Here is a 27959-nt window from a genome sequence, read left to right as displayed (position 1 = left end):
GATTATATGCATAGCAATAACTAAAAGAAAAGAGGAGTCAAATCTTATAGTAATGATCCAAAACGTTGAGATGAGCTAATATTATTTTTCTGGTTAGTATAGTGCAGAGTACGGGTTAATTCCCATTCTGCATCATACACTTCAATGAGGTTTACCCGAAAAGTTACACAAAATGGGATTCAAACCCAACTTCTTTGGTGCTTCTTAAGAATACAAGGAAAATTATTGAAAAAGTATATTATTTATTGACATGAATAACAAAAAAGCATGCTGATAATCAAGCTGCAAAACGACATAAAAAATAAGTTGGTTTTCAAGTTTGTTGAACAGAAAGGATTGCTAGTAGAGAATGAATTCTATTACCGGTTACTGATATCACAATACAGAATATGAACTACAGACACAGATTCTAACATTCTAATCTTTGCCGCTGCGTGAATAGGTCCTATTTTAGCAAACGAGATACAAAAATAAATGTATATGAAAGAGATTAGTAGCATAAATTTGACCAAACTATCAAAAATTTGAGCAACAAAAGAAACACAAACGTATATTATCTAATATCTATAAGGCCGTTTGAGTCGTCTTCGTTTCTCTTCAAAATACTCAGTGAGTCTTTGGCGCTGAGTGTTTGTTTTTTGTATCAGCTGCTCCATCTTTAGATTGAATGTTTCTTCCAGCTGCCTCGATTTCACCTGCTCTTCTTCGAGCAGCAGTGAAAGGCTTACGATCACATCATCAGGGTAGTAAGAATCCTCCTCGGCACCAGGAACGCCAAGAGCTCCTGCTAGCAAATCAACCCAACCGAGATCACAACAAATACCTTATGATGAAAATGCTCATTTTTGAAGTGCCAACTAACAGCATGAGCAACAACAGTAGAAAAGATTGTCTAAATTTATAACAGTATGAGCGGTAAAAGACCAAGAAGTTGCTTAGGATTCATAAAATTGAAATGTGGCATAGACAGTTTTGTGCGCTGACATAGAAGCTGCGCAGGCTAACATTTGCATGCGACGAGTTATTTTCGATGGTGGATTTTCATTCGCTATTTTAAGTAATGTTGTTTGCTTGCACTTGACAGCAAGCTAGCTTCCTCGTAGTACAACCTAGTCCCCTCTGTTATTATGAATAGTACAACCTAGTCCCCTCTGTTATTATGGATAGTACAACCTAGTCCCGTCTGTTATTATAGATAGTACAACCTAGTCCTGTATGTTATTAGAGTTAGTAGAGTTGACCCGATCTTAATATAGGAATCGGTATCGGTGCCGATATGGGTGTTAAGTATCTGAATCGGTATCGGCCGATCTTTTCTTAAAAAATCGGAAACTTCAGATACTTTTTAGAGATCAACTATTTAGCAGAAAACCATATTTTAGCCTGCCGCACTAATAAAAAAATCATCAGCTGCAAGTTCCTTACTTTTACCTAAAGAATTCCGGGCCTGTCACACAATCTATTTCATGCCTATAGCCTGATAAACATCCAACCAGCTGAGGAATCTTTTTGCTTTAGTCAGGACGACGTCATCACAAAGTGCGGTATTTCTCAATTACAGCGATACGATTTATTGCAACCAATCATGAACAAGAGAACAATGATGGGAAACAAGACTGCGGTGTAATATTTCTATTTACTAGCATTACGTAAGTAATTTGAGCAGTCGATGCATAAAGTTATCTATCTCTCTCTTGATCTTGACAATATGATGTATCGTTTGTATTGCATAAAATAACCTCAGTGGCTTATCGGTATTTAGCCTGTCCTCTATCATCTGTGGCAAGTGAGCCCTTCTTCAGTACGACTGGCTACATCGACAGTGATAGAAGATAGAGACGTCTCACTGAGAGAATTGAATCACTAACAGTAATTAAAAGAAACATTTATTTGCTCTAAACGTGTACAAGCGCAGTAGTTCGTTCAGCAGTAGAAGAGGTACTTCATTGTCACAGCGAAAGCTGTACCACTAACAGTAATTACCATTATTAATAACAGATTACAAGAAACATGGACTGTTTTGTTACTAGATGCACGGTATGTCAGTATGGGAACATATATACATCATACATCTATATCTTTTTTCCATAAATACAAACAAATAAACACATTAATATTTATATTTTCTATAATAAAATTAACAATTATCTATGCAACACAAAAGATCTGAATCAGTATCTGAATCAGATTATTTTTCAATAAGAATCGGTATATCAGATCGGTATCTGAATCGGCTGGTGAAATTATAATCGGGGCATCTTTAATAGATCCTAGTCTATAATAATCTATATATAATCTAATACATCCTAGTCCCATCAGTTACTATAGACAGTACATCCTGTCCCATAAGTTACTATAGATAGAACATCCTAGTCCCGTCTGTTATTATAGATAGTACATCCTAGTCCCATCTGTTGCTATAGATAGTACATCCTAGTCCCATCTGTTATTATAGATAGTACATCCTAGTCCCATCTGTTGCTATAGATAGTACATCCTAGTCCCATCTGTTGCTATAGATAGTACATCCTAGTCCCATCTGTTATTATAGATAGTACATCCTAGTCCCATCTGTTATTATAGATAGTACATCCTAGTCCCATCTGTTATTATAGATAGTACATCCTAGTCCTGTGTGTGATTATAGATAGTACATCCTAGTCCCATCTGTTACTATAGATAGTACATCCTAGTCCCGTCTGTTACTATAGATAGTACATCCTAGTCATGTGTGTTATTATAGATAGTACATCCTAGTCCCATCTGTTACTATAGATAGTACATCCTAGTCCCGTCTGTTATTATAGATAGTACACCTAGTACCAAATACTCCGGCTATTTATGGCAAGCAGCAGTCAAGCTCTAAAATTCTCACATAATAGAACAGTATTTAAAAGCAAATTGTAACTTGTCAATTATTGACATCATAGAAAACTTATCCAATGAAATAACATGGTCGAAGGTGAGCTTTTCACTTAAGAGAATGAATAAATCTATTAAAAAGGTGTGGTAGATGATAAACCTTTCTTTAAAGAAACCAATACATTAAGAACTGACAAAGGCTTCATTTTTCTATTAGTGCTAACTCTGACCACTTCTCGACAGCAGCTAAAGAGACTGAAGAAACGACGACGACTGAAGAAACGACGACGACTGAAGAAACGACGACGACTAAAGAGACGACGACTAAAGAGATGGCGACTAAAAGGACGGTGACTAAAGGGACGGCGACTCAGAGACGACGACTAAAGAGACGACGACTATAAGGACGACGACTAAAGGGACGGCGACTACAGAGACGGCGATTAAAGGGACGGCGACTAAAGGAACGGCGCAACAGCGATGGCGACTGAAGAGGCGGCGACTAAAGAGACATTAAGTGATACAAACTCTAGTAGTAAATTAAAAATTCACTACTCACCATCATTCCTAAAATTGGAAAACCCAACAGCCCCTTCTCCATAAGCGAAATCATTTGCTTGATTCGCAGCTGCTGCAGTAGATGTAGAGGCAGTAGCTGATGAACTGGAAGCACTTGTTGATGCACTGGAAGCAGTTGATTTCGACGGCGCAGTAGAGACAAGAGCAGGAACATCCGTAACAACGATAGCAGATGAAACTTGGGCAGCAGTGATGGGAAGTTCGACCTGCGTATCATGGGTCAGAGGTGGGACATGCGTAGAAGGAACAGGAAGTGGGCCATGTGTACCATGGGCCGGAAATAGGAAAGGTGTAGAAGGGCCAGTATGTGGGACATATGGACCAGGGACTGAAAGAGGGCCACGTGTACCGAAGGCTGGGGCTTGGCCATACATAGCGAGGTCATGAGGTGGGAAATGTCTACTGGCATTCATGGCATCAGAAGCCCTGGCCTCACCAATGTCAGCATTTGTGGCTTGCCCTGCCTGCCTTACCACCATCTTATTAGGAAGAAACCTATCATTTGGTACAAACATCGGGGCAGTATAAAAAGGAGCAGGCATTGGAGCATGCCTTTGCATTTTCCTCTGTCCCGGGAGAAGATTTAGATCTGATGCAAACCCTCCCATTGGATCGTGACTGCGGGGAGGAAGGTGACCCACGACTGGCCTGGCCATTTGTGGCCTCTCTTGGTACTGAGGGGCCATATGTGGATAACCATAAGGCGGTCTTAGCTCATCATTGTCTACCACCTGCAGCACCTGCCTTGCGTCTTCCACAGCCCTTCTTGCTTGCTCGGCCCGATGCCGCTGTCTCGGCTGTTTACGTTTGGAGGATAGTACCCTACGGCCTGGCAGCTGCTCTTCTTCTGGGGCACCGATGTCCTTATCATCTGAAAATCCTTAAAAAATACCACAATATTATACGAATTGGTGATAGGAAATTAAGGGAAATCTTTCCGCACATGAATGATGCATTTGCTTCGAGCTCTCACTACAATCCCATCTCAGAATAAAACAATCAAGGAGACAAGCAAATGCCCAACCATAAGCACATATTACTTTGGGCTCCTCACCCTTGGTGATTCGCTCTGTCTTGCCCTCGAGTTTCAACTGTTGTATGGCGCGCTTGTCATCTTCTTCGGCATTTGTCCAGAGGAGACATAAACTGCAGGTTTTACACCCGTCTGGATGAGGTCCAGTATGTTGACAGAAGTGTGTGTACTGTATCTGGAAGACACCGGTCACTCTAACCGTTATTGCCACTAAGTATCACTAAGTATAGTCACTATTTCAACATCATACATTAATATTAACATTTCAGTTTTGGTTACTCCAAACTGAAATACCCAATGTCAAATACTTTGCATTGAATATTCAATACAACATCTTCAAAACCGAATGCTAGATACATGATGCTCATTATTAGGTGCTCCATGCGCGACACTCATTACCAGGTACTCGATATATGACACTCATTACCAGGTATTCGATATATGACACTCATTACCAGGTACTTCAAATACGACAATCATTACCAGGTACTGTTAATAAATATGTACAAATTAAAATTCAATATTTGATTAATCTCCGTTTTTTTTCCTCGGAGCTAATCGTGAACCATGACATTAGACACATACGAAGGAAACACAACTCACTTCTGGTTTTCTACATATGTAGCAAATGACACCTCCACATCTGCAGGTCACTTTGTTGCAGCCTCCATCCTTAACAAGAGGTGCTTTACACCTAGGGCATTCACGAATCTTTGCTTTGGTCATTCGTTCCTCGCTGAAGCGCAAAGATATAATTATTGACAAACCCACGTAAGCAAAAGTTGCATGCAGCTCAGGCAATACATGAATTAGAGACAAATATGGATCATGACTGTGCGTTTTGATGATTTTCTGTGTAAATACCTATGTAAACAGATACAGTGAACCAACAACTAGAAATGGTAAAATACCTAGCTTGGGTGCAACTGCTTGCACAGTATTGTTCAGGACCAATAGAGGATACAGCTATTGTTAACATAGAAATACAATTATGGGTTAATAAAGGATACAGCAATTGTTAACATAGAAATACAATTATGGGTTAATAGAGGATACAGCTATAATTGTTAACATAGAAATACAATTATTGGTTAATAGAGAACACAGCTATTGTGAATAGAGGATAAAGCATTTTGTCATGCATTGAGATATGTTCTAATGAAAAGAATCATAGGTGTGAGTGCCTACAGTACAAATGTCAAGACACAGTAAATTGATATAGCAGGTTAAATTGCTAAAAACTTTCATTGTCCACTCACTATTTTGTGCGAAGTTTTGTTTCATCTTGCTTTTCTACCTGACTGCAAGTGAGGCCTTGATGCTCATCCCAGTCGACTTGACAGTGCCGACAAGTCAGTTTCTCACAATTTGGACATATGAAGACCTGCACACAGTAACAGCTGCATCAGTAAAACACATCTCCGACATATCTCATGTTCACCGGCAGTGTTATTACACGCTAGCACTTGATGAGCGGCCATGAGAAGAACGGTCGCCTGATCAAAGCTGTCTAAATTGACAATACAAACAGGAATTGTCTCTTTCAAACGATATGCGCTACTGTAAATCTTCTATATGGCTAATATCCAAAATATATATCAATGAAAGTACAGTATGTAGCATTTACAATCTTAAATGCACCTTCTCAATTTTTTAATATGACTAGTTCTGAACTGTAAGTGTTTATTTGTAACTTACCTGTTGGTTATCTTCAACAATTTCAGCAGCATAATTGCAGCCCGGACATCGAACAAGGTTGGGTAAGTCAGCCATGCTAAGCGATTCTTGTTGAATTCGTTCATCAAATTTCTGGAGGATGCTGTCAGACAGAGCTCTTTCCATTTGGCCTATACAACACACAAGTCTATGTACCATGTCTATTACTGAGCCGCCTATACAACACACAAGTCCATGTACCATGTCTATTACTGAGCTGCAAAAGCAAACCTTTTAACCAAAATGTTTACAGCCTCATTGGCATGAAATCCGTTGGCTCAATGTTCACATTAAGGGTAGCTGCCTTGGGGCACCGCGGCACCAGATGAAAATACTTAGAGGTTGACTTGCAACAAAATTCACATTACATTTATTTGGTATCAAAAGATTCACCATGTCTTACACTGTTGTGCTGTAGGTGCAAAATATGTGGGAATGTGATTGCAAGCTCTTAAAAGCTAAAAAACGAACAGCTAATCGCAGCCACACGAGACCGCCATAGTTTGGATTCTCTTTCCAAAACGGCTCAAATGGGATGTAGTTGTTATGAGATGGTTTCTGTTTACACTTTCATGCAACCTCATTCGTCGAAATAATTTCACGAATATACTTCACGCATTCAATAAAACCATGTCTATTGTTCTTATGCCTCTATTTTATCGTCATTGTAATGCTGTCACTTTTAGCAGTGGTATCTTATAACTTACCGTAAAAATTCGTTTAACTTTTTAATCTTAGCTCGAAAGAGTACATATCATTGTCTGATAATCATGACGAGCCTGTTGGTCACCCTGTGATAATCGAAAAGTGCTGCAGAAATTATTTGCGAAGTATTGGGTCACATGATCAGATTACGACTTGACGATTAGACCAAGCTGAAACAAAACTGTAAAGTAGTGAGCATCTATATTTGATACGGGGTCTTCGGTAAAACCCGAAGTGTTTGTCATAAACTAGTGCTACGATAAGTTTTATATTGAGCTTTTTATTGGCCTTTAATTTGACGTGAGAACATCACGTGACAAGACGATAACCAAATTTCGTGGTTACGTCATCGAAATAAAGATATTCCAATATACGGCGGCTTTTCGTTTTTGAGCTTTTAAGAGCTTCTAATCACATTTTCACATATTTTGCACCAACAACACAACAGAGTAAGACATGGTGAATCTTTCGATACCAAATAACTGTAATGTGAATTTTGTTGCAAGTCAACCTTAAAGGTCACTACTTTTCACGCGGACAATCGTATTATCTCGAGTAGGAATAGCGTCTAGATTCTCTCACCTTCGATCAGACAAAGACACTAGTATTTTATTTTTACATAACATATCGTCGTACCAGTATCGTCGTATTCAGAGTTTTGATGGATAGCTGTTGGTGGAACTGTAACTTTTTTATACACACACTTCTATGCAAGAATTGTTATTATTAATTCAACATATTCACAAATTTTATTTTGTGTTCTCAGTTCGTATTAATTATATCATTACCGAATCATCTCATATTGTAATCGTAGCAAAACAGAGTCAATTTAGCTATTACTTGCCAATTATTTCACTGTTACATCTAAACCTTTTTATAGTCGTTTTATTTTTAAAATTTATTTGACCTGCACAAAACATTTTTTCTCATGATATGAAGTTTAAAAGTTGTTTGACAAAGTAAGTTTGAAAACCTTTACAGTTGTTTTAGGTAGAATGGTAAATGTTGTTATATGTTATATACAAATCAATTTTCTGTTCAGTTTTTTTATTACCCGGGCAACGCTGGGTTGTACAGCTAGATGTATTAGCTTACACATCTTTCCTTTTAAACCTAACCAATTAGTTTTTCGTAATTAATTTCACATTTTACAGCAAACATTAGTTATATTACTGTAAGATTTATCGTGGAAGATTTCAAGTATCAGTTATTCTCCACTCTCTTATATTTACATACTTGGAGAAATATATACATATAGAAGATATATAAATTTAAATTCTCTTATTACATTTATAAACTTCTTATGACTTTTGAATTTATAATATAAGTTTTTTAAAGTTTGTTTTATCGTTGTTATTATTTCAACTTGCATTTTTTTAAACATAAATTGAGTATCATGTTTGAAGTTAAAACATTATTCATTTTCCTATCACTGTTATTATTACTTGATTAGTTTCCAATCTTTATTATTAATATTATTATTTTATTCAACCATTTTTGTTCTAATAAGATTTCAACTACAAAATACTATGATATTCTGTCCTATTTTTTAGTATCGTCGTATTCAAAGAATTGATTGATAGTTTCTGGTGGGACAGTAACATTTTTATACCCACACACATCTATGCAAGAATTGTTATTATTAATTCAACATATTCACGAATTTTATTTTGTTTTCTCAGTTTGTATTAATTGTATCATTACCGTATCATCTTTTATTGTAATTGTTGCAAAACCGACTTAATATAACTATTACTTTATTTGAAAATTTGAAATTATTTGAAATTTAGATCTAATCCCTTGTACAATTGTTTTATTTTTTTTAATTTATTAGACTGGCAGAAAACCTTTTCATCATGATATAAAGTTTGAAAGTTACAGTTGTTTGACAAAGTTTGATAAACTTTACAGTTCTGAGGTTCACTATACGTTATCAAAAGATATAGGTCGCTGAAAGTTATGATATTTTAAATTTACATCGGATTGAAAACCTTTACAGTTGTTTTATTTATTTTTAAATCAGTTGTTCTGCACAAAACCTTTTCCACATGATATGAAGTTTGAAAGTTGTAGTTGTTTGAAAAAGTTTGAAAACCTTTACAGTTGTTTTATTTTCTCCCTTAATTTATTTCAACTACACAAAACACTTCTTTCATGATATGTAGTTTGAAAGTTAGAATGGCAAATGTTGTTATATGTTAAATACAAATCAATTTTGTGTGCAAAGACTTTTTTTACTACCCGGGCAACACCGGGTAGCACAGCTAGGCTTGGGGCCGTGGCGTCACTCGGGGATGCGCGGGAGACCTTTTTCGCCCCGAGTACAGCGAGAGTCTCCAGGCGCGGCTTTCCGGATGAATGAGTTGGCGAATGCTAGGCGATTGACTGCAAGTGCGAGGCGATTGGTTGCAAGTGCAAGGTGATTGATTGCAAGGCGAGTGCGAGGTGATTGATTGCAAGGCGAGTGCGAGGTGATTGATTGCAAGGCGAGTGCGAGGTGATTGATTGCAAGGCAAGTGCAAGGGGATTGATTGCGAGGCGATTGAGTGCGAGGTGATTGATTGCAAGGCGAGTGGGAGGTGATTGCAAGGCGATTGATTGCGAGGCGATTGATTGCGAGGAGAGTGCAAGGCGATTGATTTCGAGGCGGGCTGATTGATTGCAAGGCGATTGATTGCGAGGAGAGTGCAAGGCGATTGATTGCAAGACGATTGATTGAGAGTGCGAACCGATTTATTGCGAGGCGAGTGCAAGAGTGCGATTGTCAACTGCGAGGCGGGTAAAGACTGGTCAGCCGAGGTGGGGGCTCAGCGGCAAAAATGCGCGATCGTCAACTGCAAATATAGCCGGGTATGAGCGGATGCATGAATCTAGACACATGAATCTAGAATATTTACTAGATTTTACATGCATCTAGCTGTAAGACACATTGCAGATTTCCATTGTTCTCCCCAACATTGACATGTATATGTGCATGCATACTCTGATCAGGACAACAATTTCAGTAGACTGCATATTTGGAGTTGTTTTAGAATATGAAAGACAACGCTCAATAAACCTTACGCTGCACGTGAATCTGTTCCTGTAGGCGAGTAATGCAGCTAATATGGATTATATGCTATATCATGGATTATGTCCTATATTACATAATAACGGTAAGCCAGGCGATGCCCAAGATTTCTCACATTTCCAATTAGATACAATGTAGCACATACATGTAGGTATGTGGTTGAGAGACTAGTTCTCAGGAGTCAAATGAAGTATTGAAAGCAATTGTTTCTAGCAACTTGGCAGCAAAAATGGAGCACAAGCATGATAAGTTTGCATAAAATCGATAAAAAATGTGAAAGCATAGTGTGCTTGCGGACTAGCAGACACACACACACAATAACAAAAAGGGATTAATTAACATAGATTATGCACTTCAGTACGCACTACAAAATATGCATACAAAGCATGATGCAAACTTGATCAGTGAGTATGGTGACGTGACATGCGAGTGGCCTGAATTATATGTGGTGATCAAGACAAATCTACACACAAGTCTGTGAAACTAGCCATAAAATAATTGTTACTTACTTCTAGGAAATGATGCATCACAATCAGTAGCCATACACAGCAAAGTCGACTACAATAGATAATAGCAATAAAAATTGTTATACAGAACAAGGTAGACTATAATAGATGATAGTAATATGAGACAGTTGTTATACAGAACAAGGTAACCTATAATAGATGATAGTAATAGGAGACAGTTGTTATAAAGAACAAGGTAGACTATAATAGATGATAGTAATAGGAGAAAATTGTTATACAGAACAAGGTAGACTATAATAGATGATAGTAACATGAGACAGTTGTTATACAGAACAAGGTAACCTATAATAGATGATAGTAATAGGAGACAGTTGTTATACAGAACAAGGTAGACTATAATAAATAATAGTAATAGGAGACAATTGTTATACAGAACAAGGTAGACTATAATAGATGATAGTAATATGAGACAGTTGTTATACAGAACAAGGTAGACTATAATAGATGATAGTAATAGGAGACAATTGTTATACAGAACAGGGTAACCTAGAATAGATGATAGTAATAGGAGACAGTTGTTATAAAGAACAAGGTAGACTATAATAGATGATAGTAATAGGAGAAAATTGTTATACAGAACAAGGTAGACTATAATAGATGATAGTAATAGGAGACAGTTGTTATAAAGAACAAGGTAGACTATAATAGATGATAGTAATAGGAGACAATTGTTATACAGAACAGGGTAGACTATAATAGATGATAGTAACATGAGACAGTTGTTATACAGAACAAGGTAACCTATAATAGATGATAGTAATAGGAGACAGTTGTTATACAGAACAAGGTAGACTATAATAAATAATAGTAATAGGAGACAATTGTTATACAGAACAAGGTAGACTATAATAGATGATAGTAATAGGAGACAGTTGTTATACATAACAAGGTAGACTATAATAGATGATAGTAATAGGAGACAATTGTTATACAGAACAAGGTAGACTATAATAGATGATAGTAATAGGAGACAGTTGTTATACATAACAAGGTAGACTATAATAGATAATAGTAATAGGAGACAATTGTTATACAGAACAAGGTAGACTATAATAGATGATAGTAATAGGAGACAGTTGTTATACATAACAAGGTAGACTATAATAGATAATAGTAATAGGAGACAGTTGTTATACAGAACAGGGTAGACTACAATAGATGATAGTAAGATGAGACAGTTGTTATACAGAACAAGGTAGACTATAATAGATGATAGTAATAGAATACAGTTGTTATACAGAACAGGTTAGACTATAATAGATGATAGTAATAGAATACAGTTGTTATACAGAACAAGGTAGACTATAATCCTTCATATACGTTACAAAATCACATTTACGTGCTTAACATCGTCGTTTCACCTTAAGGTCAAAGTCCAGTTTTTATATAGCTTATTGTAAAAAGGAGTAGCTGATTAAAACATGTATTGTTTTGGGCATTTTTGATTAACCGTTAATCAAAACAACAACACGGAATTGTGTCCGTTTTTTTTAAAAACAGCTAGATAGATAAAGGTAGAGTTAGTTGATAAACCAAAAGATGTTTTACCTCATATTGACATTCATCGCTATCGTAAACTCATTTATCATATATTTTTTTAAGTTGATACTATCCTAGCTGAAAGTTTTTTGTTGGAAAATGTATTAAAATTAAAGCCAAGCGCTAAAACTAGAATCTTACAAGGTCTTACATTCTCATATTTATTGCCAGTTTTCAGAAGACAATCTTTAAAAATGCAGAGTGTGGTGATAGCTGGTTTGCAAGAGTCTTGGTTAGTTGCAAGAAGAGATGTTGATTTCCCCTGAAGTCATGTGCATGATGTAAGATTCGAGGAGTTCAGAAACCATTATGAATGATTAGCAGATAGCAAAATAAAACATGAAAAACAATTACCGTAAGTCCTCATGCTCAAGCCGCGCGGCTTGTCGTTGGGCGCGATTTCTGGTTCAATGTCATAGACGGCGGCTAAAGTCCATTCTTTTAAAACTTACGTGGGGCTCCGGGCGGCTTCTCGATAAATGCGGTCTCTGCTCAGCTCCCACGCTATAACCATAAAATCGCATTCATGATACACTTTTATTTACGAGGGTTTTGGCGACCTACCCGTTTATTTTCAAGGTCATGCTTATGGAATACTTTAGACTAAAGAAGAATTTATCGATCTAAGTCGAGATGACTTTGTGACACACGAGTGAGAGACAAGTGGTTGGGAGTGTGTTAATACCTGCTGACATCGAAGCAGAAACTATGGACCAAACTGAGTGCAAAACAGTTTTTCTTATTCAAGAGGACAAGGGGTCAAGGACGACAAAACCTCAGTCGTTAGCCACGGTCTGTGGGCATATGCGGCTTATTGGTAAGGGCGGCTAGATACCACAGACTGCTTCTTGGAGGGTTATTTTTTCCTTCGTGAGTCACTTGTTTGTGAGCACAAGCCGTGCGGCTTGAGCATGAGGACTTACGTTAATGCTCAACATTCTGAGCCTGCACTTCACCCAAACGACTAGTAAAACCGCATGACACAGTAGAATTTCAGTAACCTGAATACTCTAAATCACTGAATCCATCTCAGTAATTTTATCAATGGTATTGTCATACTACATGCAAATGAAAAGATTTAAAATAAAAGAAACATTTATTTTAAATACATCTAGTACGAAGCGCTATCCTCCGTTGAAAGTATTCAACTTCTTTTTTAAATGTAACAAGCAACGCTAGTGATCTACGCTATTGAATTAGGTTCAACTAAAGATTACTGACATGCTACAATTACTAGTAGCATTGATGTGGAATGCTTAGAGGCACAAACATAATTTAATGAGTTGTCAAAGAACCAGCCACTGAAAAGCAATTGAAAACAATTATGGAAAATACAGAGGCCAGGAGGTTCTTACTGCATGAATGGGTTTCGGAAGAACTCCGTGATGAGGAACCCTTTCAGTGCATCACTTGTGACACTAACGGCTGATCCCAAAAGCATTTCACAGCAATACATAGGCTAACATTAACATATTAACAGTACATATTTTAGCATTAACATCTATTGCTTCAACTGATAGAAACACTGACTTTAACTTGATGATCAGACAAGCATTGACTCATGTACATAATTGTGGCGATGTGTCTATGTATGTATAGTTTGCATAAAATACACAAAAGTGTACATGATTGCTTTTGCTCGCTATTAGCCATTTTGACACAATTGAAAAACTAAATAGTTTTCTTCTCACCTTTCCTTGACCATGTATAGCCTCTTCAGCATATCTATTCATACAGTCGAAGCAGAAGAGGTGGCACTCGCTGCACTGCACCATCTCAGCGACATTCGAGTCTGTGTAACAACAGCCGCACTCGACCATGCATTGCGTTTCTTCTTCATTTCCAACAAGGTCTGATGCCAACTCATTCTGGCTATAGTCCTAGACAAAGGCGAACACAATGCATCCGATATAAAGCATCTGTCTGCAACATCATCTGCATGTAGATATGTGAACAAGGATTTGTAGGCAGCCATATACGTACAGGAATGGCCTATACAGTCATACCTCGACATATGAGCTTAATGCATTCTGGGACTGAGATCGTATGTCAATTTACTCGCATTTCAAGGCACTATTTCCTATATAAAATATCAAAGTACAAATTAATCCGTTAGCCTATGGTGAAAAAAACCCCTAAACTGGATATTACGGTGGAAAAACGTGTTTTTAATAGTTGTAATTCAGTACATGTGGTAAAAGAGTAACAAATACATATTTAGTTGTTACGATTGCAATAAAATGTAACATCACTACATACACTAGGCCATGAAGTTTTTTACCTTCGAGACAGGTATTGTGGATGACAGCCGTCTGAGAGATACTTGTGAGCAACGAGTTCAGTACGCTAAACTTTTGTGACTCTACGTAATAGAGACTTTGATATCAACTTAAATTCATTGCCTTGCACTCGTTATAACTTTTAGCTAACCTTTTAAAAACTTTGCGATGCCGTTCTCGGAAGCGGCTCCTCGCATACTTGGCCATATATTGGCCATCGACAACAGCCCGTACACTCATATCTCAAAGAAGAAACTCGCTCGAAAGTCAGCTCGTATCTCGAGTTTCTCATATGTTGAGGCACTCATATGTAGACGGCTATTTCACAATCAAGTGTGCATTTTGTGTTTCACCTTAGCTAAAAAACCAAACTGCTTTAAATAATTTGAAATCTAAATCATTATATGCGCAAAAGGCTGGCCTTTCAGAAACCTAATGATAAAGGACTTTTGAATTTTTAAATTTTATTTGCCTCTCAGGATTGGTTCATGCTTCTACTGGAAATTCCCAAGTCTTCCAGGTTGCAAGTTAACATCATATAAAGCTTCACAAGGCTAGCTTGAACACAACCATGTCTATGCATCAAATAATTTGAAGCTAATCGAAGGGTACGGACGCTACAAAAAAGCTACAGAAAATTTTCATTGAAAAACCTACATTCATTTATTTATTGAGAAACTATAAACAAAGTAGGTTGAAGTTGAATTAAGCTGTATAATACAACATATACACATATTCCTGTCATTTAGGGGTACAGACATCACGGTATTTTTTTTATATAACATCATATGACTTGATTGTGACATATTTCAAGTTAGGCTGAAATGGCTGTATGTCTTCACTTTCAAGTGTGCACAACTTCACAATGTGCACACAAAAAAACCAAACTTTCTTTCAACAGTCTTTTGCTCTCTAGTCCATATAAACCTTTTGTTGGCACCCTCTTTCATGAACCGTACATCAAGATTGTTTCCATCAACTCCAATTACTTCTCCAACAGCAAAGCTATCCTCATAGGCTACTGCCACCACAGACAAGCGTTGTCTACCATTTGTTTCCACCACTTGCACAGATGCAGCACTGATTGTTGGAATAGACACATCTGCCACTCTTGTCTTCTCAGCTCCCTTCACCGCCAGTTTCTCCTCCAGCCAGTCTCCACAGTAGCTTTTGTTGATACACCCATCGCCCTCTTCGTCATGACAGAAGTCACAGTGGCAGAATAAAAGCTGACCTTTCAGAAGACCTAGGGAAGCTGGTGTGCTTTTCATAGCATGGAGTTGTCTCACTCCCATCTTGACTGGCAGAATATTTGGTCGCTCTAGATTGATGGCACCTTGCTTCAAGAAAAAAGTATTCACGCTTGGTGACATATCCCCTAGCCATTGTGAAGGAAATATTTACAGTGTTCATAGAAATCCTTTAGATTTTCGATGACAGCTTTTCCAGATATAACAGCCTGGTACACACTGGACTTCACTGTAGCTCCAAGGCCATCACAAACTGACTTCCCATGGCTGGTCTCGTAGAAGTTTCTCTGCAGGCTAATCTCACGCTGGCTGATGTCATGAAATGAGTTCCTCCTTTTGTACGGTGCTGGAGCACCATTAGTGAATATGTGTACTTGCTTGAGAATTACTGGTTTCTCTTCTTCATCTCTTTTTAAAACAAAATCCTTAAAGGCCATGACCACAGTGGCGTCCTTAGCTTTCTCCTCTGTAATGCAGATTATGCTATGTTTCACCAATGTCCTCTAATCTTGACAATGGCAATCTTGACAATCTTCATCAATGGCAATCTAACAACAAAAAGCCCCCATTAGACTATGTTTACTATCCAACTTACTTATCGCATCACATTTCTGAAGTCATTTTGAGCATCAACTAGCTGATATTCTGAGCATTATGTCTGACTTTACGTCTTACATCATGTAATTGTGAACAACAAGATTGAATGAAGCTGTGTTTGTTGTATCTATCTACATTGCTAAAAATTATTTTGTATAAATTATATAGTGCTTACCTTCTTTCCTATGATAGCAAGTCAGCTTCTGATCCATTCTAGCAACTTTCCCTGATATATATATATATATATATATATACTTTATGGGACCCAAAACAACACATTGTGGAATTTTGTTGTGTCCATATCCCTATCAGGTCAGAGTTATAATTATCCTTGTTTCATCATTGCTATACAACCTATGTTTATGTTGACATTTTCTTTGGATAATGAGGCTGTCAGTCACCAAATAAAGACAGAAAAAGTGTGCTTACTGTGTCTATTGATTGGGAAACCAGGCAGCATCTACGATGTCAAAAACCCTTCAAACCAGCATATTGGTGAGGTCATCAAAACATTATTGTCCTAGGTCAACTAAATTTAGCTATAAACAACACTCATATGTCAGCTGAGATGGATGACTATTAAAAATAATTGGTATTTGATTATTTTCTGTTTACATGGCTATAAAGTTAGGGGGTACGGACACTACTCAGGTGATGGACACCACAAATGATTACTTATCCCCAATACACGCATAACTCACTCAAGATATGCTGTCAGTTGTTGTTTTTTTAGCAAGGGGATGAAAAGCCAACAACCAAACATAGATTGTACTAGTCCATATGTATTTCTTCTCTCAAATCAGAGTGGGGTACAGACACTACATAATTTACCTTGTCAATGTCTTGTTTTCAATCAGAGATTATAGCTGGCGTAATATGCATTGTACAAACAATATGGAGCATTCATTTTGAAGCTAAGAGCCAGAAGAATCCTATGAAGTTTACCTGGTGCATTAATTATGAAGACAACCTGGTGCATTAATGTTTCAAACTACATTACCTCCTTCTACAAACACACTCAAGAAAAACACTAAAAACTCATAACGGGTGGGCATTTTAATAAAATGAGCAAAAAATCGAGAAATGGGAGCTTTGTGACATGAGTGTCATATTTTTTTGTTGGAAATTTTACTGGGCTATGGAAATCTTTATCAAAATACATACATTATTATGTTTTCTTGAAGTTTTACTCATGATATTGATGATGAAAAATCAAGTGAAACGATATAACGTTCAAAAATGGGGGGATTTTGATGACATAAACGGCTATAGCTTCTGTTCTAATTCACCAAAATGAAAACGGTTTTCTGCGCTGCAGAGGTTTTTCTCACTTCACCAGGATCTTAAACCTCACAAAATATTTTGCTATTGAACAAACAGCACAGTGTTATAAGAAAATTGGAATCCTTGATGTACACTTGATTGTGAAATAGCCGAGAGGTATGACTACTAGATGAATGCTCAGGTAATAAAGAGGTAATAAATAGGTGAGGCGATAAAAAAGTCTTTGCACAGAATATTTATTTTTACTTAACATATACAGCATTTACCATTCTAACTTTCAAACTTCACATCATGAGAAAAGTATTTTGTGCACTTCAAATAAATTAGGAGAAAAAATGAAACAACTGTAAAGGTATTTAAAGTAGTAGAAGTTGTAGAAGTATGACTGTAGCTTTCAACACAGTCACTAAAACTATTATCAACAGAAATATCAGTAACTGGCAGTAGTTTGAAAGCATTGCTAATTTTTCTCAACTCACAAGAGTTTACTGTGTTATATAAATCCAGATAAGCTAAGCGCGGTGAGATCCTAAAGTAAGCTATGTGGCTAATATTTGGCAGTCTCTGAACATATCAGGCACTTGTAATGATATATCATCTGTTTTATCAATGGTGTCAATACATGTACTTGTAATGATATATCATCTGTTTTATCAATAATGTCAATACATGTACTTGTAATGATATATGATCTGTTTTATCAATAATGTCAATACATGTACTTGTAATGATATATCATCTGTTTTATCAATAATGTCAATACATGTATTTGTAATGATATATGATCTGTTTTATCAATGGTGTCAATACATGTACTTGTAATGATATATGATCTGTTTAATCAATAATGTCAATACATATACTTGTAATGATATATGATCTGTTTTATCAATAATGTCAATACATATACTTGTAATGATATATGATCTGTTTTATCAATAATGTCAATACATGTACTTGTAATGATATATGATCTGTTTTATCAATAATGTCAATACATGTACTTGTAATGATATATGATCTGTTTTATCAATGATGTCAATACATGTACTTGTAATGATATATGATCTGTTTTATCAATGATGTCAATACATGTACTTGTAATGATATATCATCTGCTTTATCAATGGTGTCAATACATGTACTTGTAATGATATATCATCTGTTTTATCAATAATGTCAATACATGTACTTGTAATGATATATGATCTGTTTTATCAATGATGTCAATACATGTACTTGTAATGATATATGATCTGTTTTATCAATGATGTCAATACATGTACTTGTAATGATATATGATCTGTTTTATCAATGGTGTCAATACATGTACTTGTAATGATATATCATCTGTTTTATCAATGATGTCAATACATGTACTTGTAATGATATATCATCTGCTTTATCAATGGTGTCAATACATGTACTTGTAATGATATATCATCTGTTTTATCAATAATGTCAATACATGTACTTGTAATGATATATGATCTGTTTTATCAATGATGTCAATACATGTACTTGTAATGATATATGATCTGTTTTATCAATGATGTCAATACATGTACTTGTAATGATATATGATCTGTTTTATCAATGGTGTCAATACATGTACTTGTAATGATATATCATCTGTTTTATCAATAATGTCAATACATGTACTTGTAATGATATATTATCTGTTTTATCAATGGTGTCAATACATGTACTTGTAATGATATATCATCTGTTTTATCAATGATGTCAATACATGTACTTGTAATGATATATCATCTGTTTTATCAATAATGTCAATACATGTACTTGTAACGATATACATCACTGCGTGCGCTCTTTGTTCTAATTTCTATTTGAACCATAACTTTCGCCCGCAACTTTTATCGTATTGACTAGGTAAATCAGACACGCTGATTCCGATTTTGTATTCAAAATAAATATTGGTCCACTAACCTTCAAAGTCCATAAGGCATTTTTAAAGCGTTTCAATGTCCGTCTCAAAAAAACACAATCGGCATTACAAGCTCACAACAATATGTGACAAAACCTAGCTTTTTCAGGAGCGGAAGTTAGAGATGTTTAGTCTGATTTAGAATAATAGAGATGGATGTCTTAAAGCCTATTATTATCTGAATCTAGCCTGTAAAATAATATCAGTCTTTTATGAAAGGTATATAAACTATTTAAAATTGCTCGTAGCTTTTTACATGATATTTAAATAGGCTGAACGACGAGAAAAATGAGCTCGAAAAGCGCTGTGTTATTACAAGCTAGCGTTGTTATCGCGCTTGTTTGAGCTCATTTTTAAATATGCAATGTTAAATAGCTTATCTACCTTTCAGAAAAGACAGAGATTATTTTTAAAGCTGAATTTAGATAATAATGGATTTAAAAAGAACCAACTCTATTATTCTAAATCGGTCTAAACATCCCTACTTAACTTTCATTCCTAAAAAGCTAGGTTACGTCACGTATTTATGGGCGGAGCTTCTTGTGCCGATCATGTTGTTTTCGAGACCGATATTAAAACGCTGTAAAAAAGCCTTCATTACTATGAAAGTTAGTGGCCCAATCTTTATTTTGAGTACAAAATCGGAATCAGCGTGTCTGATTTACCTAGTAAATACAATAAAAGTTGTACGTGACAGTTATGGTTTAAGCAATATTTTTCAACTTTAATAACATTAAGCCAGCTAGTTGTGTGTGCTACGCAGGAGCACTCCAACTTGGGTGATCCCTGAGCAGTTCAATTTAACAACGATGACCCACACCATACGCAAACCCTTTATGCATAGAATTCCGAAGATCAAATAGTACACTATTGATATAACTTGAAGAAATGGCAACAGAAAACTTTGCAATGTCATTAATGGGCTGCAGACCAGGCCTCTCAATAGAACTTTGGAATAACATGATGCAACAACTAGATGCATTAAACTAATAAGCAAAAATGTTTAAATTGCCGGCAAACATGGAGGAAGCCTAACAGGTAATAGACAAGTTAACTGACCTCTAGTCCTGGAGAAAGAGGTATTTGCGTAGAGGATGATGGGGTGATGATGTCATGGTCTCTCTCATCCGGGTGGACTATCACTTCAGTCATAATTAGCTCATCAGGAACCTATGGGAGAGTAATCATCCCACAGTTCAGCTGTTTAGTAGGGAAAATTATAGATCCTATTGGAAAACCGCTGTTTCCTGTTACAATAAAATTTAGTTGGCTCGCTGAAAACATAGAAACCCAAATTGATGTTGTTTGCATGTTTGCACTGAAGTTCCATCCATCTAGTACCGTCTAATAGTATATCCAACTACTATTAGACGGTACTACATGTCCTACTATATCCAATTCTACCATCCAACTAAACCTTTCCATATACTTCTGACCATAGGGCTCGTTAGCTATAGTTTGAATGTATATATATACTCCGAACCATAGGGCTCGTTAGCTATGGTTGGGCTATAGTTGCGGCGTTGTAGTATACTTTTAATTTTGTTAGAGAGATAGAATAATAAATGTTGTTGCTTTTTCACTCATCATTCCCATTTTCTTTCATTCCCACAACCCTTAGCTTCGGAGTCCCTGGTTGGTTGCAGGGAAGGTGCATAACCGTGCATTAGTTTATAATCTTGTCAACACAACACGTAGTATCTACGTAACAATGACAGCACAAGAAATCAGCGAGTCAAACCGGATACTCACTCAATCGGAAACATCGGTTTTCCAATAGGATCTATAATTTTCCGTTTAGTAGAAACCATGAAAACAACTGGCTATACTTACCAAGAAATGTCTTTTTAATAGAATTTTATTTTTACATGCATCAACATATTAGAAGGAACTGCAGCACTGGTTTTAACTGTTGGTTTTATCTACTATTATATATTTACTTTTACCTGAATGGGGCAGTTGACAACTCTAACCAATGGCATATAGTTAGGTCATCGTCTAGCACCAACAACTCTAAAGGCTGACACTAAAATCCTAACATGCAACTGACTATAAATTACATGATCACTAACATAGCTGGTTAAAAATTTTCGTTGTATAACATAACGGATTTGACAGTTAAAAATTGTCGTAGCAGCCTTTCTATATATTGTTTGTCAAAAAAGTCACAAATACAATATACTAGAGGGTACCTAGCTAATGACATCACATTCCGGGAACACGCTCACTCATTAAATTCAAGATATTCATCGTCAAACCAAACTCTTTTCAAATATACGCCACTGAGATACTGAAGAGAGTGCCATTGGAAGCTTGAACAATGAAAAAAACTGATTCATCCTCAACTGGATTATTTTCTTTTTGTAACTTTATTCTTGATAAATATGTTGAAAACTTGTTTAGAACTTACTGACATCTCACCTACTACAACATAAGCCCAAAAATCATTTATAGATTTTTACCAAGTTCTATTAGCCAACTATTCTTTTATGATTTGTCTTTTCCTGCTACTGAATGTCAAACAATATAGCTTCCTGCTCCAACTAAGCTGGATGCCTTAAAATCAATGAGCAATTTTACACATTTACTTCAATACTTTTACTCAAATACCCAAACAGTTAACAGAGATACGAGTCACATCACACTGTTACATTTTATATTCGGGAGCCTGTATGAAGGATGTGATTTCAAATAGTGCTTGGTATGTTTTCTACAAGATATTCAACTATAATAAAATTACAATTTTTATGGTTGTATTACATGTGTGCATTTGCAATTTTACTGTAATCTGAAAAGTAAGTAGATGCCATAAATTTAGTTTTTTACAAAATTGGACTAGACTAGAATGTGTTGAATTATGTTGAGTTAGTTATGTTGTATTAATTGTACTTAGTAGCTAATGATTTTAATTTCATGTTGTAATATAAATCTTGCATATTTTCATGTACTGTTCAAAATTGGATTTGAAACCTTTCGTATTTCAAACAAGTTAAAGTTTGAACAAAAATTTCAGACTTTTTTCTTTTCAATGTTGAACAGTAAACAATAACTCATACACCCAATACTTCCTTGCTTCGGATTCCAAACAAAAATTCGCAACTCAGGCACCAACCCCCCCCCCTCCCCCTTCCGATATGAGTGGAGGAAAACTGATGACAGGGCTCAGTAGCCAACTGACACTACCATATCTGTAGTATTCAACCACTGCACGCCAACGTGTTTCTTGTGAAATACTTTCTTAATTCTGTTTCGCAGAGCGTATCAGTGTATGATTTTATTGATCTATTGTTAAAACACAACACACAAGGTATTTTCATACTTTTTTATTTTACTACATAGAAATCTGATGAGAGGAGGCAGGCGTTCAAGTTGCTAATGATACTGTAATACATTCCTCAGCCTAGCTTTCCTATTAGAAAAGTATTCATGAGAAGTTCAGCATACATTATATATTACCTGCCTTCTTAGTATACTGTTTATTAAATAAAATCACGTAAAAATGCTTTAAAAAGTCATTTTCTAGTGCTGAAATAAATTAAAATTATTTGTAGGACCTTTTTGTAAGAGATTGTGATCAACTACTGATGAGCAGTTTATTTGAGAGATTATATCACAACTAAGGTGTCTTTTGTCCCAAATATTGATATTCAAATGAAGGTGGGGAGTTGTGCAGATTGCAGCAATTGATTTTTTGATGAACTTTGATGAAATTTTAGCTGTTCAGAGTAGCATATCAGGATGTCACACTTTGCAACATAGAGTGCTTGATGCTGTTTGATTAGCTACCACTTTTGTAATAAGTTAAATCAGGATCATACTCAGATGCATTTGTCTTTCAGCTTTGTGTACATTTATTAGTAGTTTTTGAATGTTTCTTTTAGTACAACTAAGGTTTTTCTGCAAAATGTTCAATATGGTGGCTACCCAACAACTACAATAAACATGAACTAAAATACAACTACTAAAAACAGCGCATGTATATAACATGAACAATCATAATAAGTATACCTGTAAAACAAAATTTTCAGATAACAACAAAGACTTTAAATAGCAGGACAACACAGGTTATGCGACAATTCCCTGGATCTTTGGCTGTTGAAACATGTAGTCAAAGGAGCCATGACAAGGCAATCAGTGATGAGCATGCAATTCTGAATTGGTACATTCAGAGCTGGATACTGGCGGTTATAAGTTAAGTCGTTAGAGTGGCGCTACCATTACTACAATTCTTTGTTTTTGGGAAGAAACATCATACTTCAAAACACTGACAAAAATGTCTCTAAAATAATGGTAAAATGTTAGAAAAGCCCCGATATCAACAATAATATAGCACTGAGTGACTTCAATTGCTCATCACAACTAACCTGTGTGTAGTTTAAAGAGCATCATCTACTTTTATTTACTAATTCAGAATACTCAAAGATTTAACTTTTACGCAACAACTATGGTTGGTTATTAACAGTTACAACTGCGCCTTCAATAGTTTCATGTGATAGCATTCGATTCGCCAATGACAAAAGTATATCAAATTTCCGAAATTGCAAGCTTGTCAGTTGAAAGTAAAAGGCTTGTCACCCAAATCACAGAATGCATCAGTCAAAAACGTAAATCGTCAAAACATTATTGCTAATGGTTTTTTCTCAGATATTTCTCAATAAAAATAATAATAAAATGAATGATAGATATTTATACAAGACTATTTCTGTTGTGAACTTGAGCGAGCTTACCTTGAACTAATGCTATAATATTTCCTGTATCCTACTAACTAGTACTGCTACGACTAACAATGCTAATTTGATACAAATGGCTGTTTGTCTGAAAAATGAAAACGCATTGCAGCCATTTTATTTAAGACCTTCAAGTTTGGAGCTTTGCTTTAACTGCAATTTTAAACATAGAACATCCAGTCATATTACCATTAACTTAAAAAATAGATGATTAATAAGTTTATAAAAACTCTAGAAGTCAACACTGGGATGAAAATAAATATAAGCATAAGGCTTTGTGAGAGGAAATGTTTGAATTCGCTATAGCGCTTCATGCGAAGAAGATACATAAGTAATTTTATACAGCAATGCAATCAATGGCTTGGTATTACAGAGCCTTTAGGTTCTGCAGGTTTAAATTTAAATAGTCATAGCTTAGCATTCTTCAAATATCTATACAGTCAAACCTTGCTTATTGCTCACCTTTACCAACAAATCTTTCGACATATGACACAAAATTTGAGCAATATTCACTTCAACAAATGAAGTAATTCTTAACATATGACAATCAAAATTAAAATGAAACCATTAAAAGAACAACACATATCAAAGATAAGTTACAGGGTTATCAATATATAATAAGTTACACAGCAGTATTTCTTTCACCCGTTATGTTTTACCATCAAACCTATGAACTGTCAAGTCTGTACAAGTTTCTGTTCAAATATCTCTGAAGTGAAGTCTCCATAGAAGCTTCTTTGTCCACATTATTACTGTTTTAATTTAGTTTTTAAATATACCGTAAAACCTATATTTGAACGCCATGGCAATCTATTTTTCAACCCTTTCTTTATGGTAGCGTATTATTAAAGGTGACATTCAAATAAAAGGTAACATAGTATTCAGATAGTTCATCAAACTTTTGGGAAGATAAATTTAACCCGCTTACGACGAAGCGATGTAAAACATTAGCCAAATAGCGCTATGAGTTATTTTGATGGTGCTTTCAGGGTTTTAAAGAAAAAAATGTAAATCTTTGTAAGTAAAAACCGAACTTCAGTTATTGGCTTGAGCAATTGCGATAAAATCTGTGCTACTAGTTTGAGGCTAAAATTGGTACTTAAATCGCATGTGCAAGCTGTGCGGCTAAGTTTTTCTTTATTTATGCAAAAAGTTATGTATTTTAAATGGCAACGGGTAAAAGTTTTGCTTTGTTAAAAAGTTGTGTGGATGCTAATATATACTAGTTAAGCAGTGCAGAAGAAGAGTTGAGGTCAGAAGACACTGGAAGGTATTGAACAGCTCGAAGAAAATGAAATGAGCCCAAACAAAAGCAACAATTAGAACGGAACTGGCAGAACCAATGATGCAAATATTTTTGTTATCAAAAAATGGGGATTTTGTTTCTGCGTGCATTATAAATATATTTTATGTCACATGTTTTTCAATATATATTTGCAGCATTTAATAGATTATTATTACATAACTTATAAAGTTGCAGATTTATAACATATTATTTATTTAATAGCATCCTTGCAGTTATCTGAACATGGCTTACAACGGATCGACACATAACTCCTTTTCTATTGCACATAAAAAGCTAGTTTAGGCTGTAAACTGTAGCAAACACCAATGACTAAAATGAGCTTTTATGCAACATTCTTCAATATAATCATAATATCAAAATATGCTTTCAAATGCCTACAGTTGATCGTTGCTACTTAAGTATAATACAGACATATAAACAATGGTTCCTGAAGAGTATTCTCATCATTGATCAAAACACTTTAAAGTTTTCAAGTCAGATTGCAAACCACATTATAGACTCAACTGAAAACAATTGATCGAATTTAAACCTTAGCGACTCTGAATCATAGTGTAGTTCTGATGATTGTAATGATTTTCCTTCTGAAGTACTCTGTCAATAATGGCAACCACTACAGCAACAACAAAATAAACATTATTGATGTAACATTATTAGTACTATAATAATTAGTGTAAGTATTGTTATAATTATTATAAATTTAATAAGACCATTTTGTGGACAATTTTCTAGTGATCACTTTTTATCAAGACTTTGTAAGGAGCAAAGAATGTCAAAGTGGCGGTCGAATAGAGGTGGCGTTCAGTTAAAGTGTGATGCAGTATTTTCAACACTTCTGTAGATTTTATATGATTTAGATTTTTCTGCGAATTTTTTACATAATTGTATCTAATGTATTTTTAATGCTACACGAATTACTTGCAAACCAAAGACCGTTTATGGCTTTAGAATTGATTAAACAAAATATATTATATTCTTAAAAATTATCTGTTCCAACAAATGACGGTTTCGACCTAAAAATCAAATACAATAATCCTTCCTACCTTACATTCTAGTCCATCCAAGAATTGAGATTTTCCATAAAATGAAAAATATATTTTTTTAATATCTGAGCCATAATTTTAACACTTCAAAAAACTTGAAAACTATTTTCTAAATTCTCCTGATTACTATAAATGTAAATGGTTGTACATTTCCTCCTACATGCAGCAAACAATACTAAGCTCTGTATAAACGAAAACTGTAAACAGAAACGTGAATGGGGCCGATTCCTAGAGGTAAATTCAATGCTAAATATTATTGAGCGAGTCAGTGTAAGGATAGAAAAACGATGGAAAATGGCTTATTAGTGATTCTTTGTAGATGAACGAGGGATGGTGAAATTTTATTCACTGGCTGAAAAAAGGATAGCGAGCTATTCTTGAAAGATATTCTATTTTTATCGTTGACATCAACCAGCTTGTTACTAGAGGCTCTCATATCAATAGACTGTGCGCTCCGCATTCATGCCTTAGCAACGATACTGGCAGAGTATTACTATACATGTCCAAACGAAGGCCACCGCTGTTGTAGAGAATGTAATGGAGTTACAAAGTGAGAAGAAAATTTAATGCTACTACTGTACTGACTTTCTAATTTATACAATTAAAAATAGAAACTGACCATGACTTAAAAATAAGTTATCGCTATTAAACGAAAATGAAGAAACTTGAGTGGCCACGAAAACTGCGATACAGTGAAGCCACGAAGTAAATGAGATTACTGTACTGTACCGTACGAATTCACTTCGTAAGTTGAGGTTATACTATGATTTGTAAAAGTTGAGCTCGTTGAATGATAACACCTAATCAATTGGGTTCTAACTTCGCAATTTACCTAATTGACAGGTTTTGCGTAACTTACATAGGATGTGGGTAAATACAAAATCCAAACAATGTCTTCATAAAAATACAATACTTCGAAGTTACCTTTTATGGTAAGAATTGCACATGTACATAATCGACTTATGTTATTCTAGCAAATGTTATTTTAACATGTTAATATGTTAGCTTTCTAGTAATATTAAACTCTACAATGTTGCCATACAAAACCTAAATCGTCCGGTGAACAATAATTAAACCAACGAACTGTTAGTTATTAATTAAAACCGACTCATATGATTCATACCTAGCAATTGCAACAAGCTAAGTAAAATAATCGTTGCTTTATTTATAAGTAACAATTAATTCATGTCATATCAGTTTGCTTCACCGAAAGCATTACACCGAAGAACCCTATTCAATGACTTGATGCAGAGATTATCGCGCGAAACCATAAAAAACACTCTCCGTTACACAAATACGAATGTCTAAAATACAACCACTCAATATCGTGTAAAAAGGACAGGCGATTGGAAAAAGTAGCTACGATTGCATGTAAACTCAGGCTTTACAGTATGCTTACCACGCGTTCTAACCTTCAAATGGTTAAAGCGGTGAAAAGCATAAAACCTGCTTCTCGATGAGACCTCTAAGGATTAGAGACAGCCTTAAGTCCCAAAC

The 27959-nt window shown here is 35.4% G+C and overlaps 1 protein-coding gene across 3 annotated transcripts; it reads right to left on the bottom strand.

The window, feature by feature from the left end:
- Positions 1-222: 222 nt before the first annotated feature.
- LOC137407297 (E3 ubiquitin-protein ligase RNF216-like) lies at positions 223-27959 on the bottom strand. 3 transcript variants are annotated; one of them, XM_068093903.1, is made up of 10 exons: positions 27862-27959; positions 20449-20559; positions 13723-13911; positions 10475-10523; positions 6173-6321; positions 5734-5858; positions 5078-5210; positions 4496-4649; positions 3422-4321; positions 223-787 (listed from the first exon to the last, which is right to left on the bottom strand). In XM_068093903.1, the coding sequence occupies exons 2-10, from the start codon at positions 20539-20541 to the stop codon at positions 558-560; spliced, it is 2022 nt and encodes a 673-aa protein (XP_067950004.1). In that variant the 5' UTR covers positions 20542-20559; positions 27862-27959; the 3' UTR covers positions 223-557. The 3 variants fall into 3 exon arrangements, with proteins under 3 accessions (XP_067950004.1, XP_067950008.1, XP_067950014.1); XM_068093907.1 differs by having other exon boundaries at positions 223-784; XM_068093913.1 differs by lacking the exons at positions 13723-13911; positions 20449-20559; positions 27862-27959 and adding an exon at positions 12386-12506.

The sequence above is a fragment of the Watersipora subatra genome, chromosome 1, assembly GCF_963576615.1.
Source record: "Watersipora subatra chromosome 1, tzWatSuba1.1, whole genome shotgun sequence".
Lineage (NCBI taxonomy): Eukaryota > Metazoa > Bryozoa > Gymnolaemata > Cheilostomatida > Watersiporidae > Watersipora > Watersipora subatra.
This window is presented reverse-complemented; position numbering and strand designations above follow the sequence as displayed.

Excerpts from the sequence above, each read along its gene's own strand:
- LOC137407297 (XM_068093903.1), bottom strand. The coding sequence starts at position 20,541 with ATGACTGAAGTGATAGTCCACCCGGATGAGAGAGACCATGACATCATC. Across the intron at positions 5,859-6,172 it reads TTGTTGAAGATAACCAACAG|GTCTTCATATGTCCAAATTG; the intron begins GTAAGTTACAAA and ends TACTGTGTGCAG. Across the intron at positions 4,322-4,495 it reads GACAGAGCGAATCACCAAGG|GATTTTCAGATGATAAGGAC; the intron begins GTGAGGAGCCCA and ends GTATTTTTTAAG.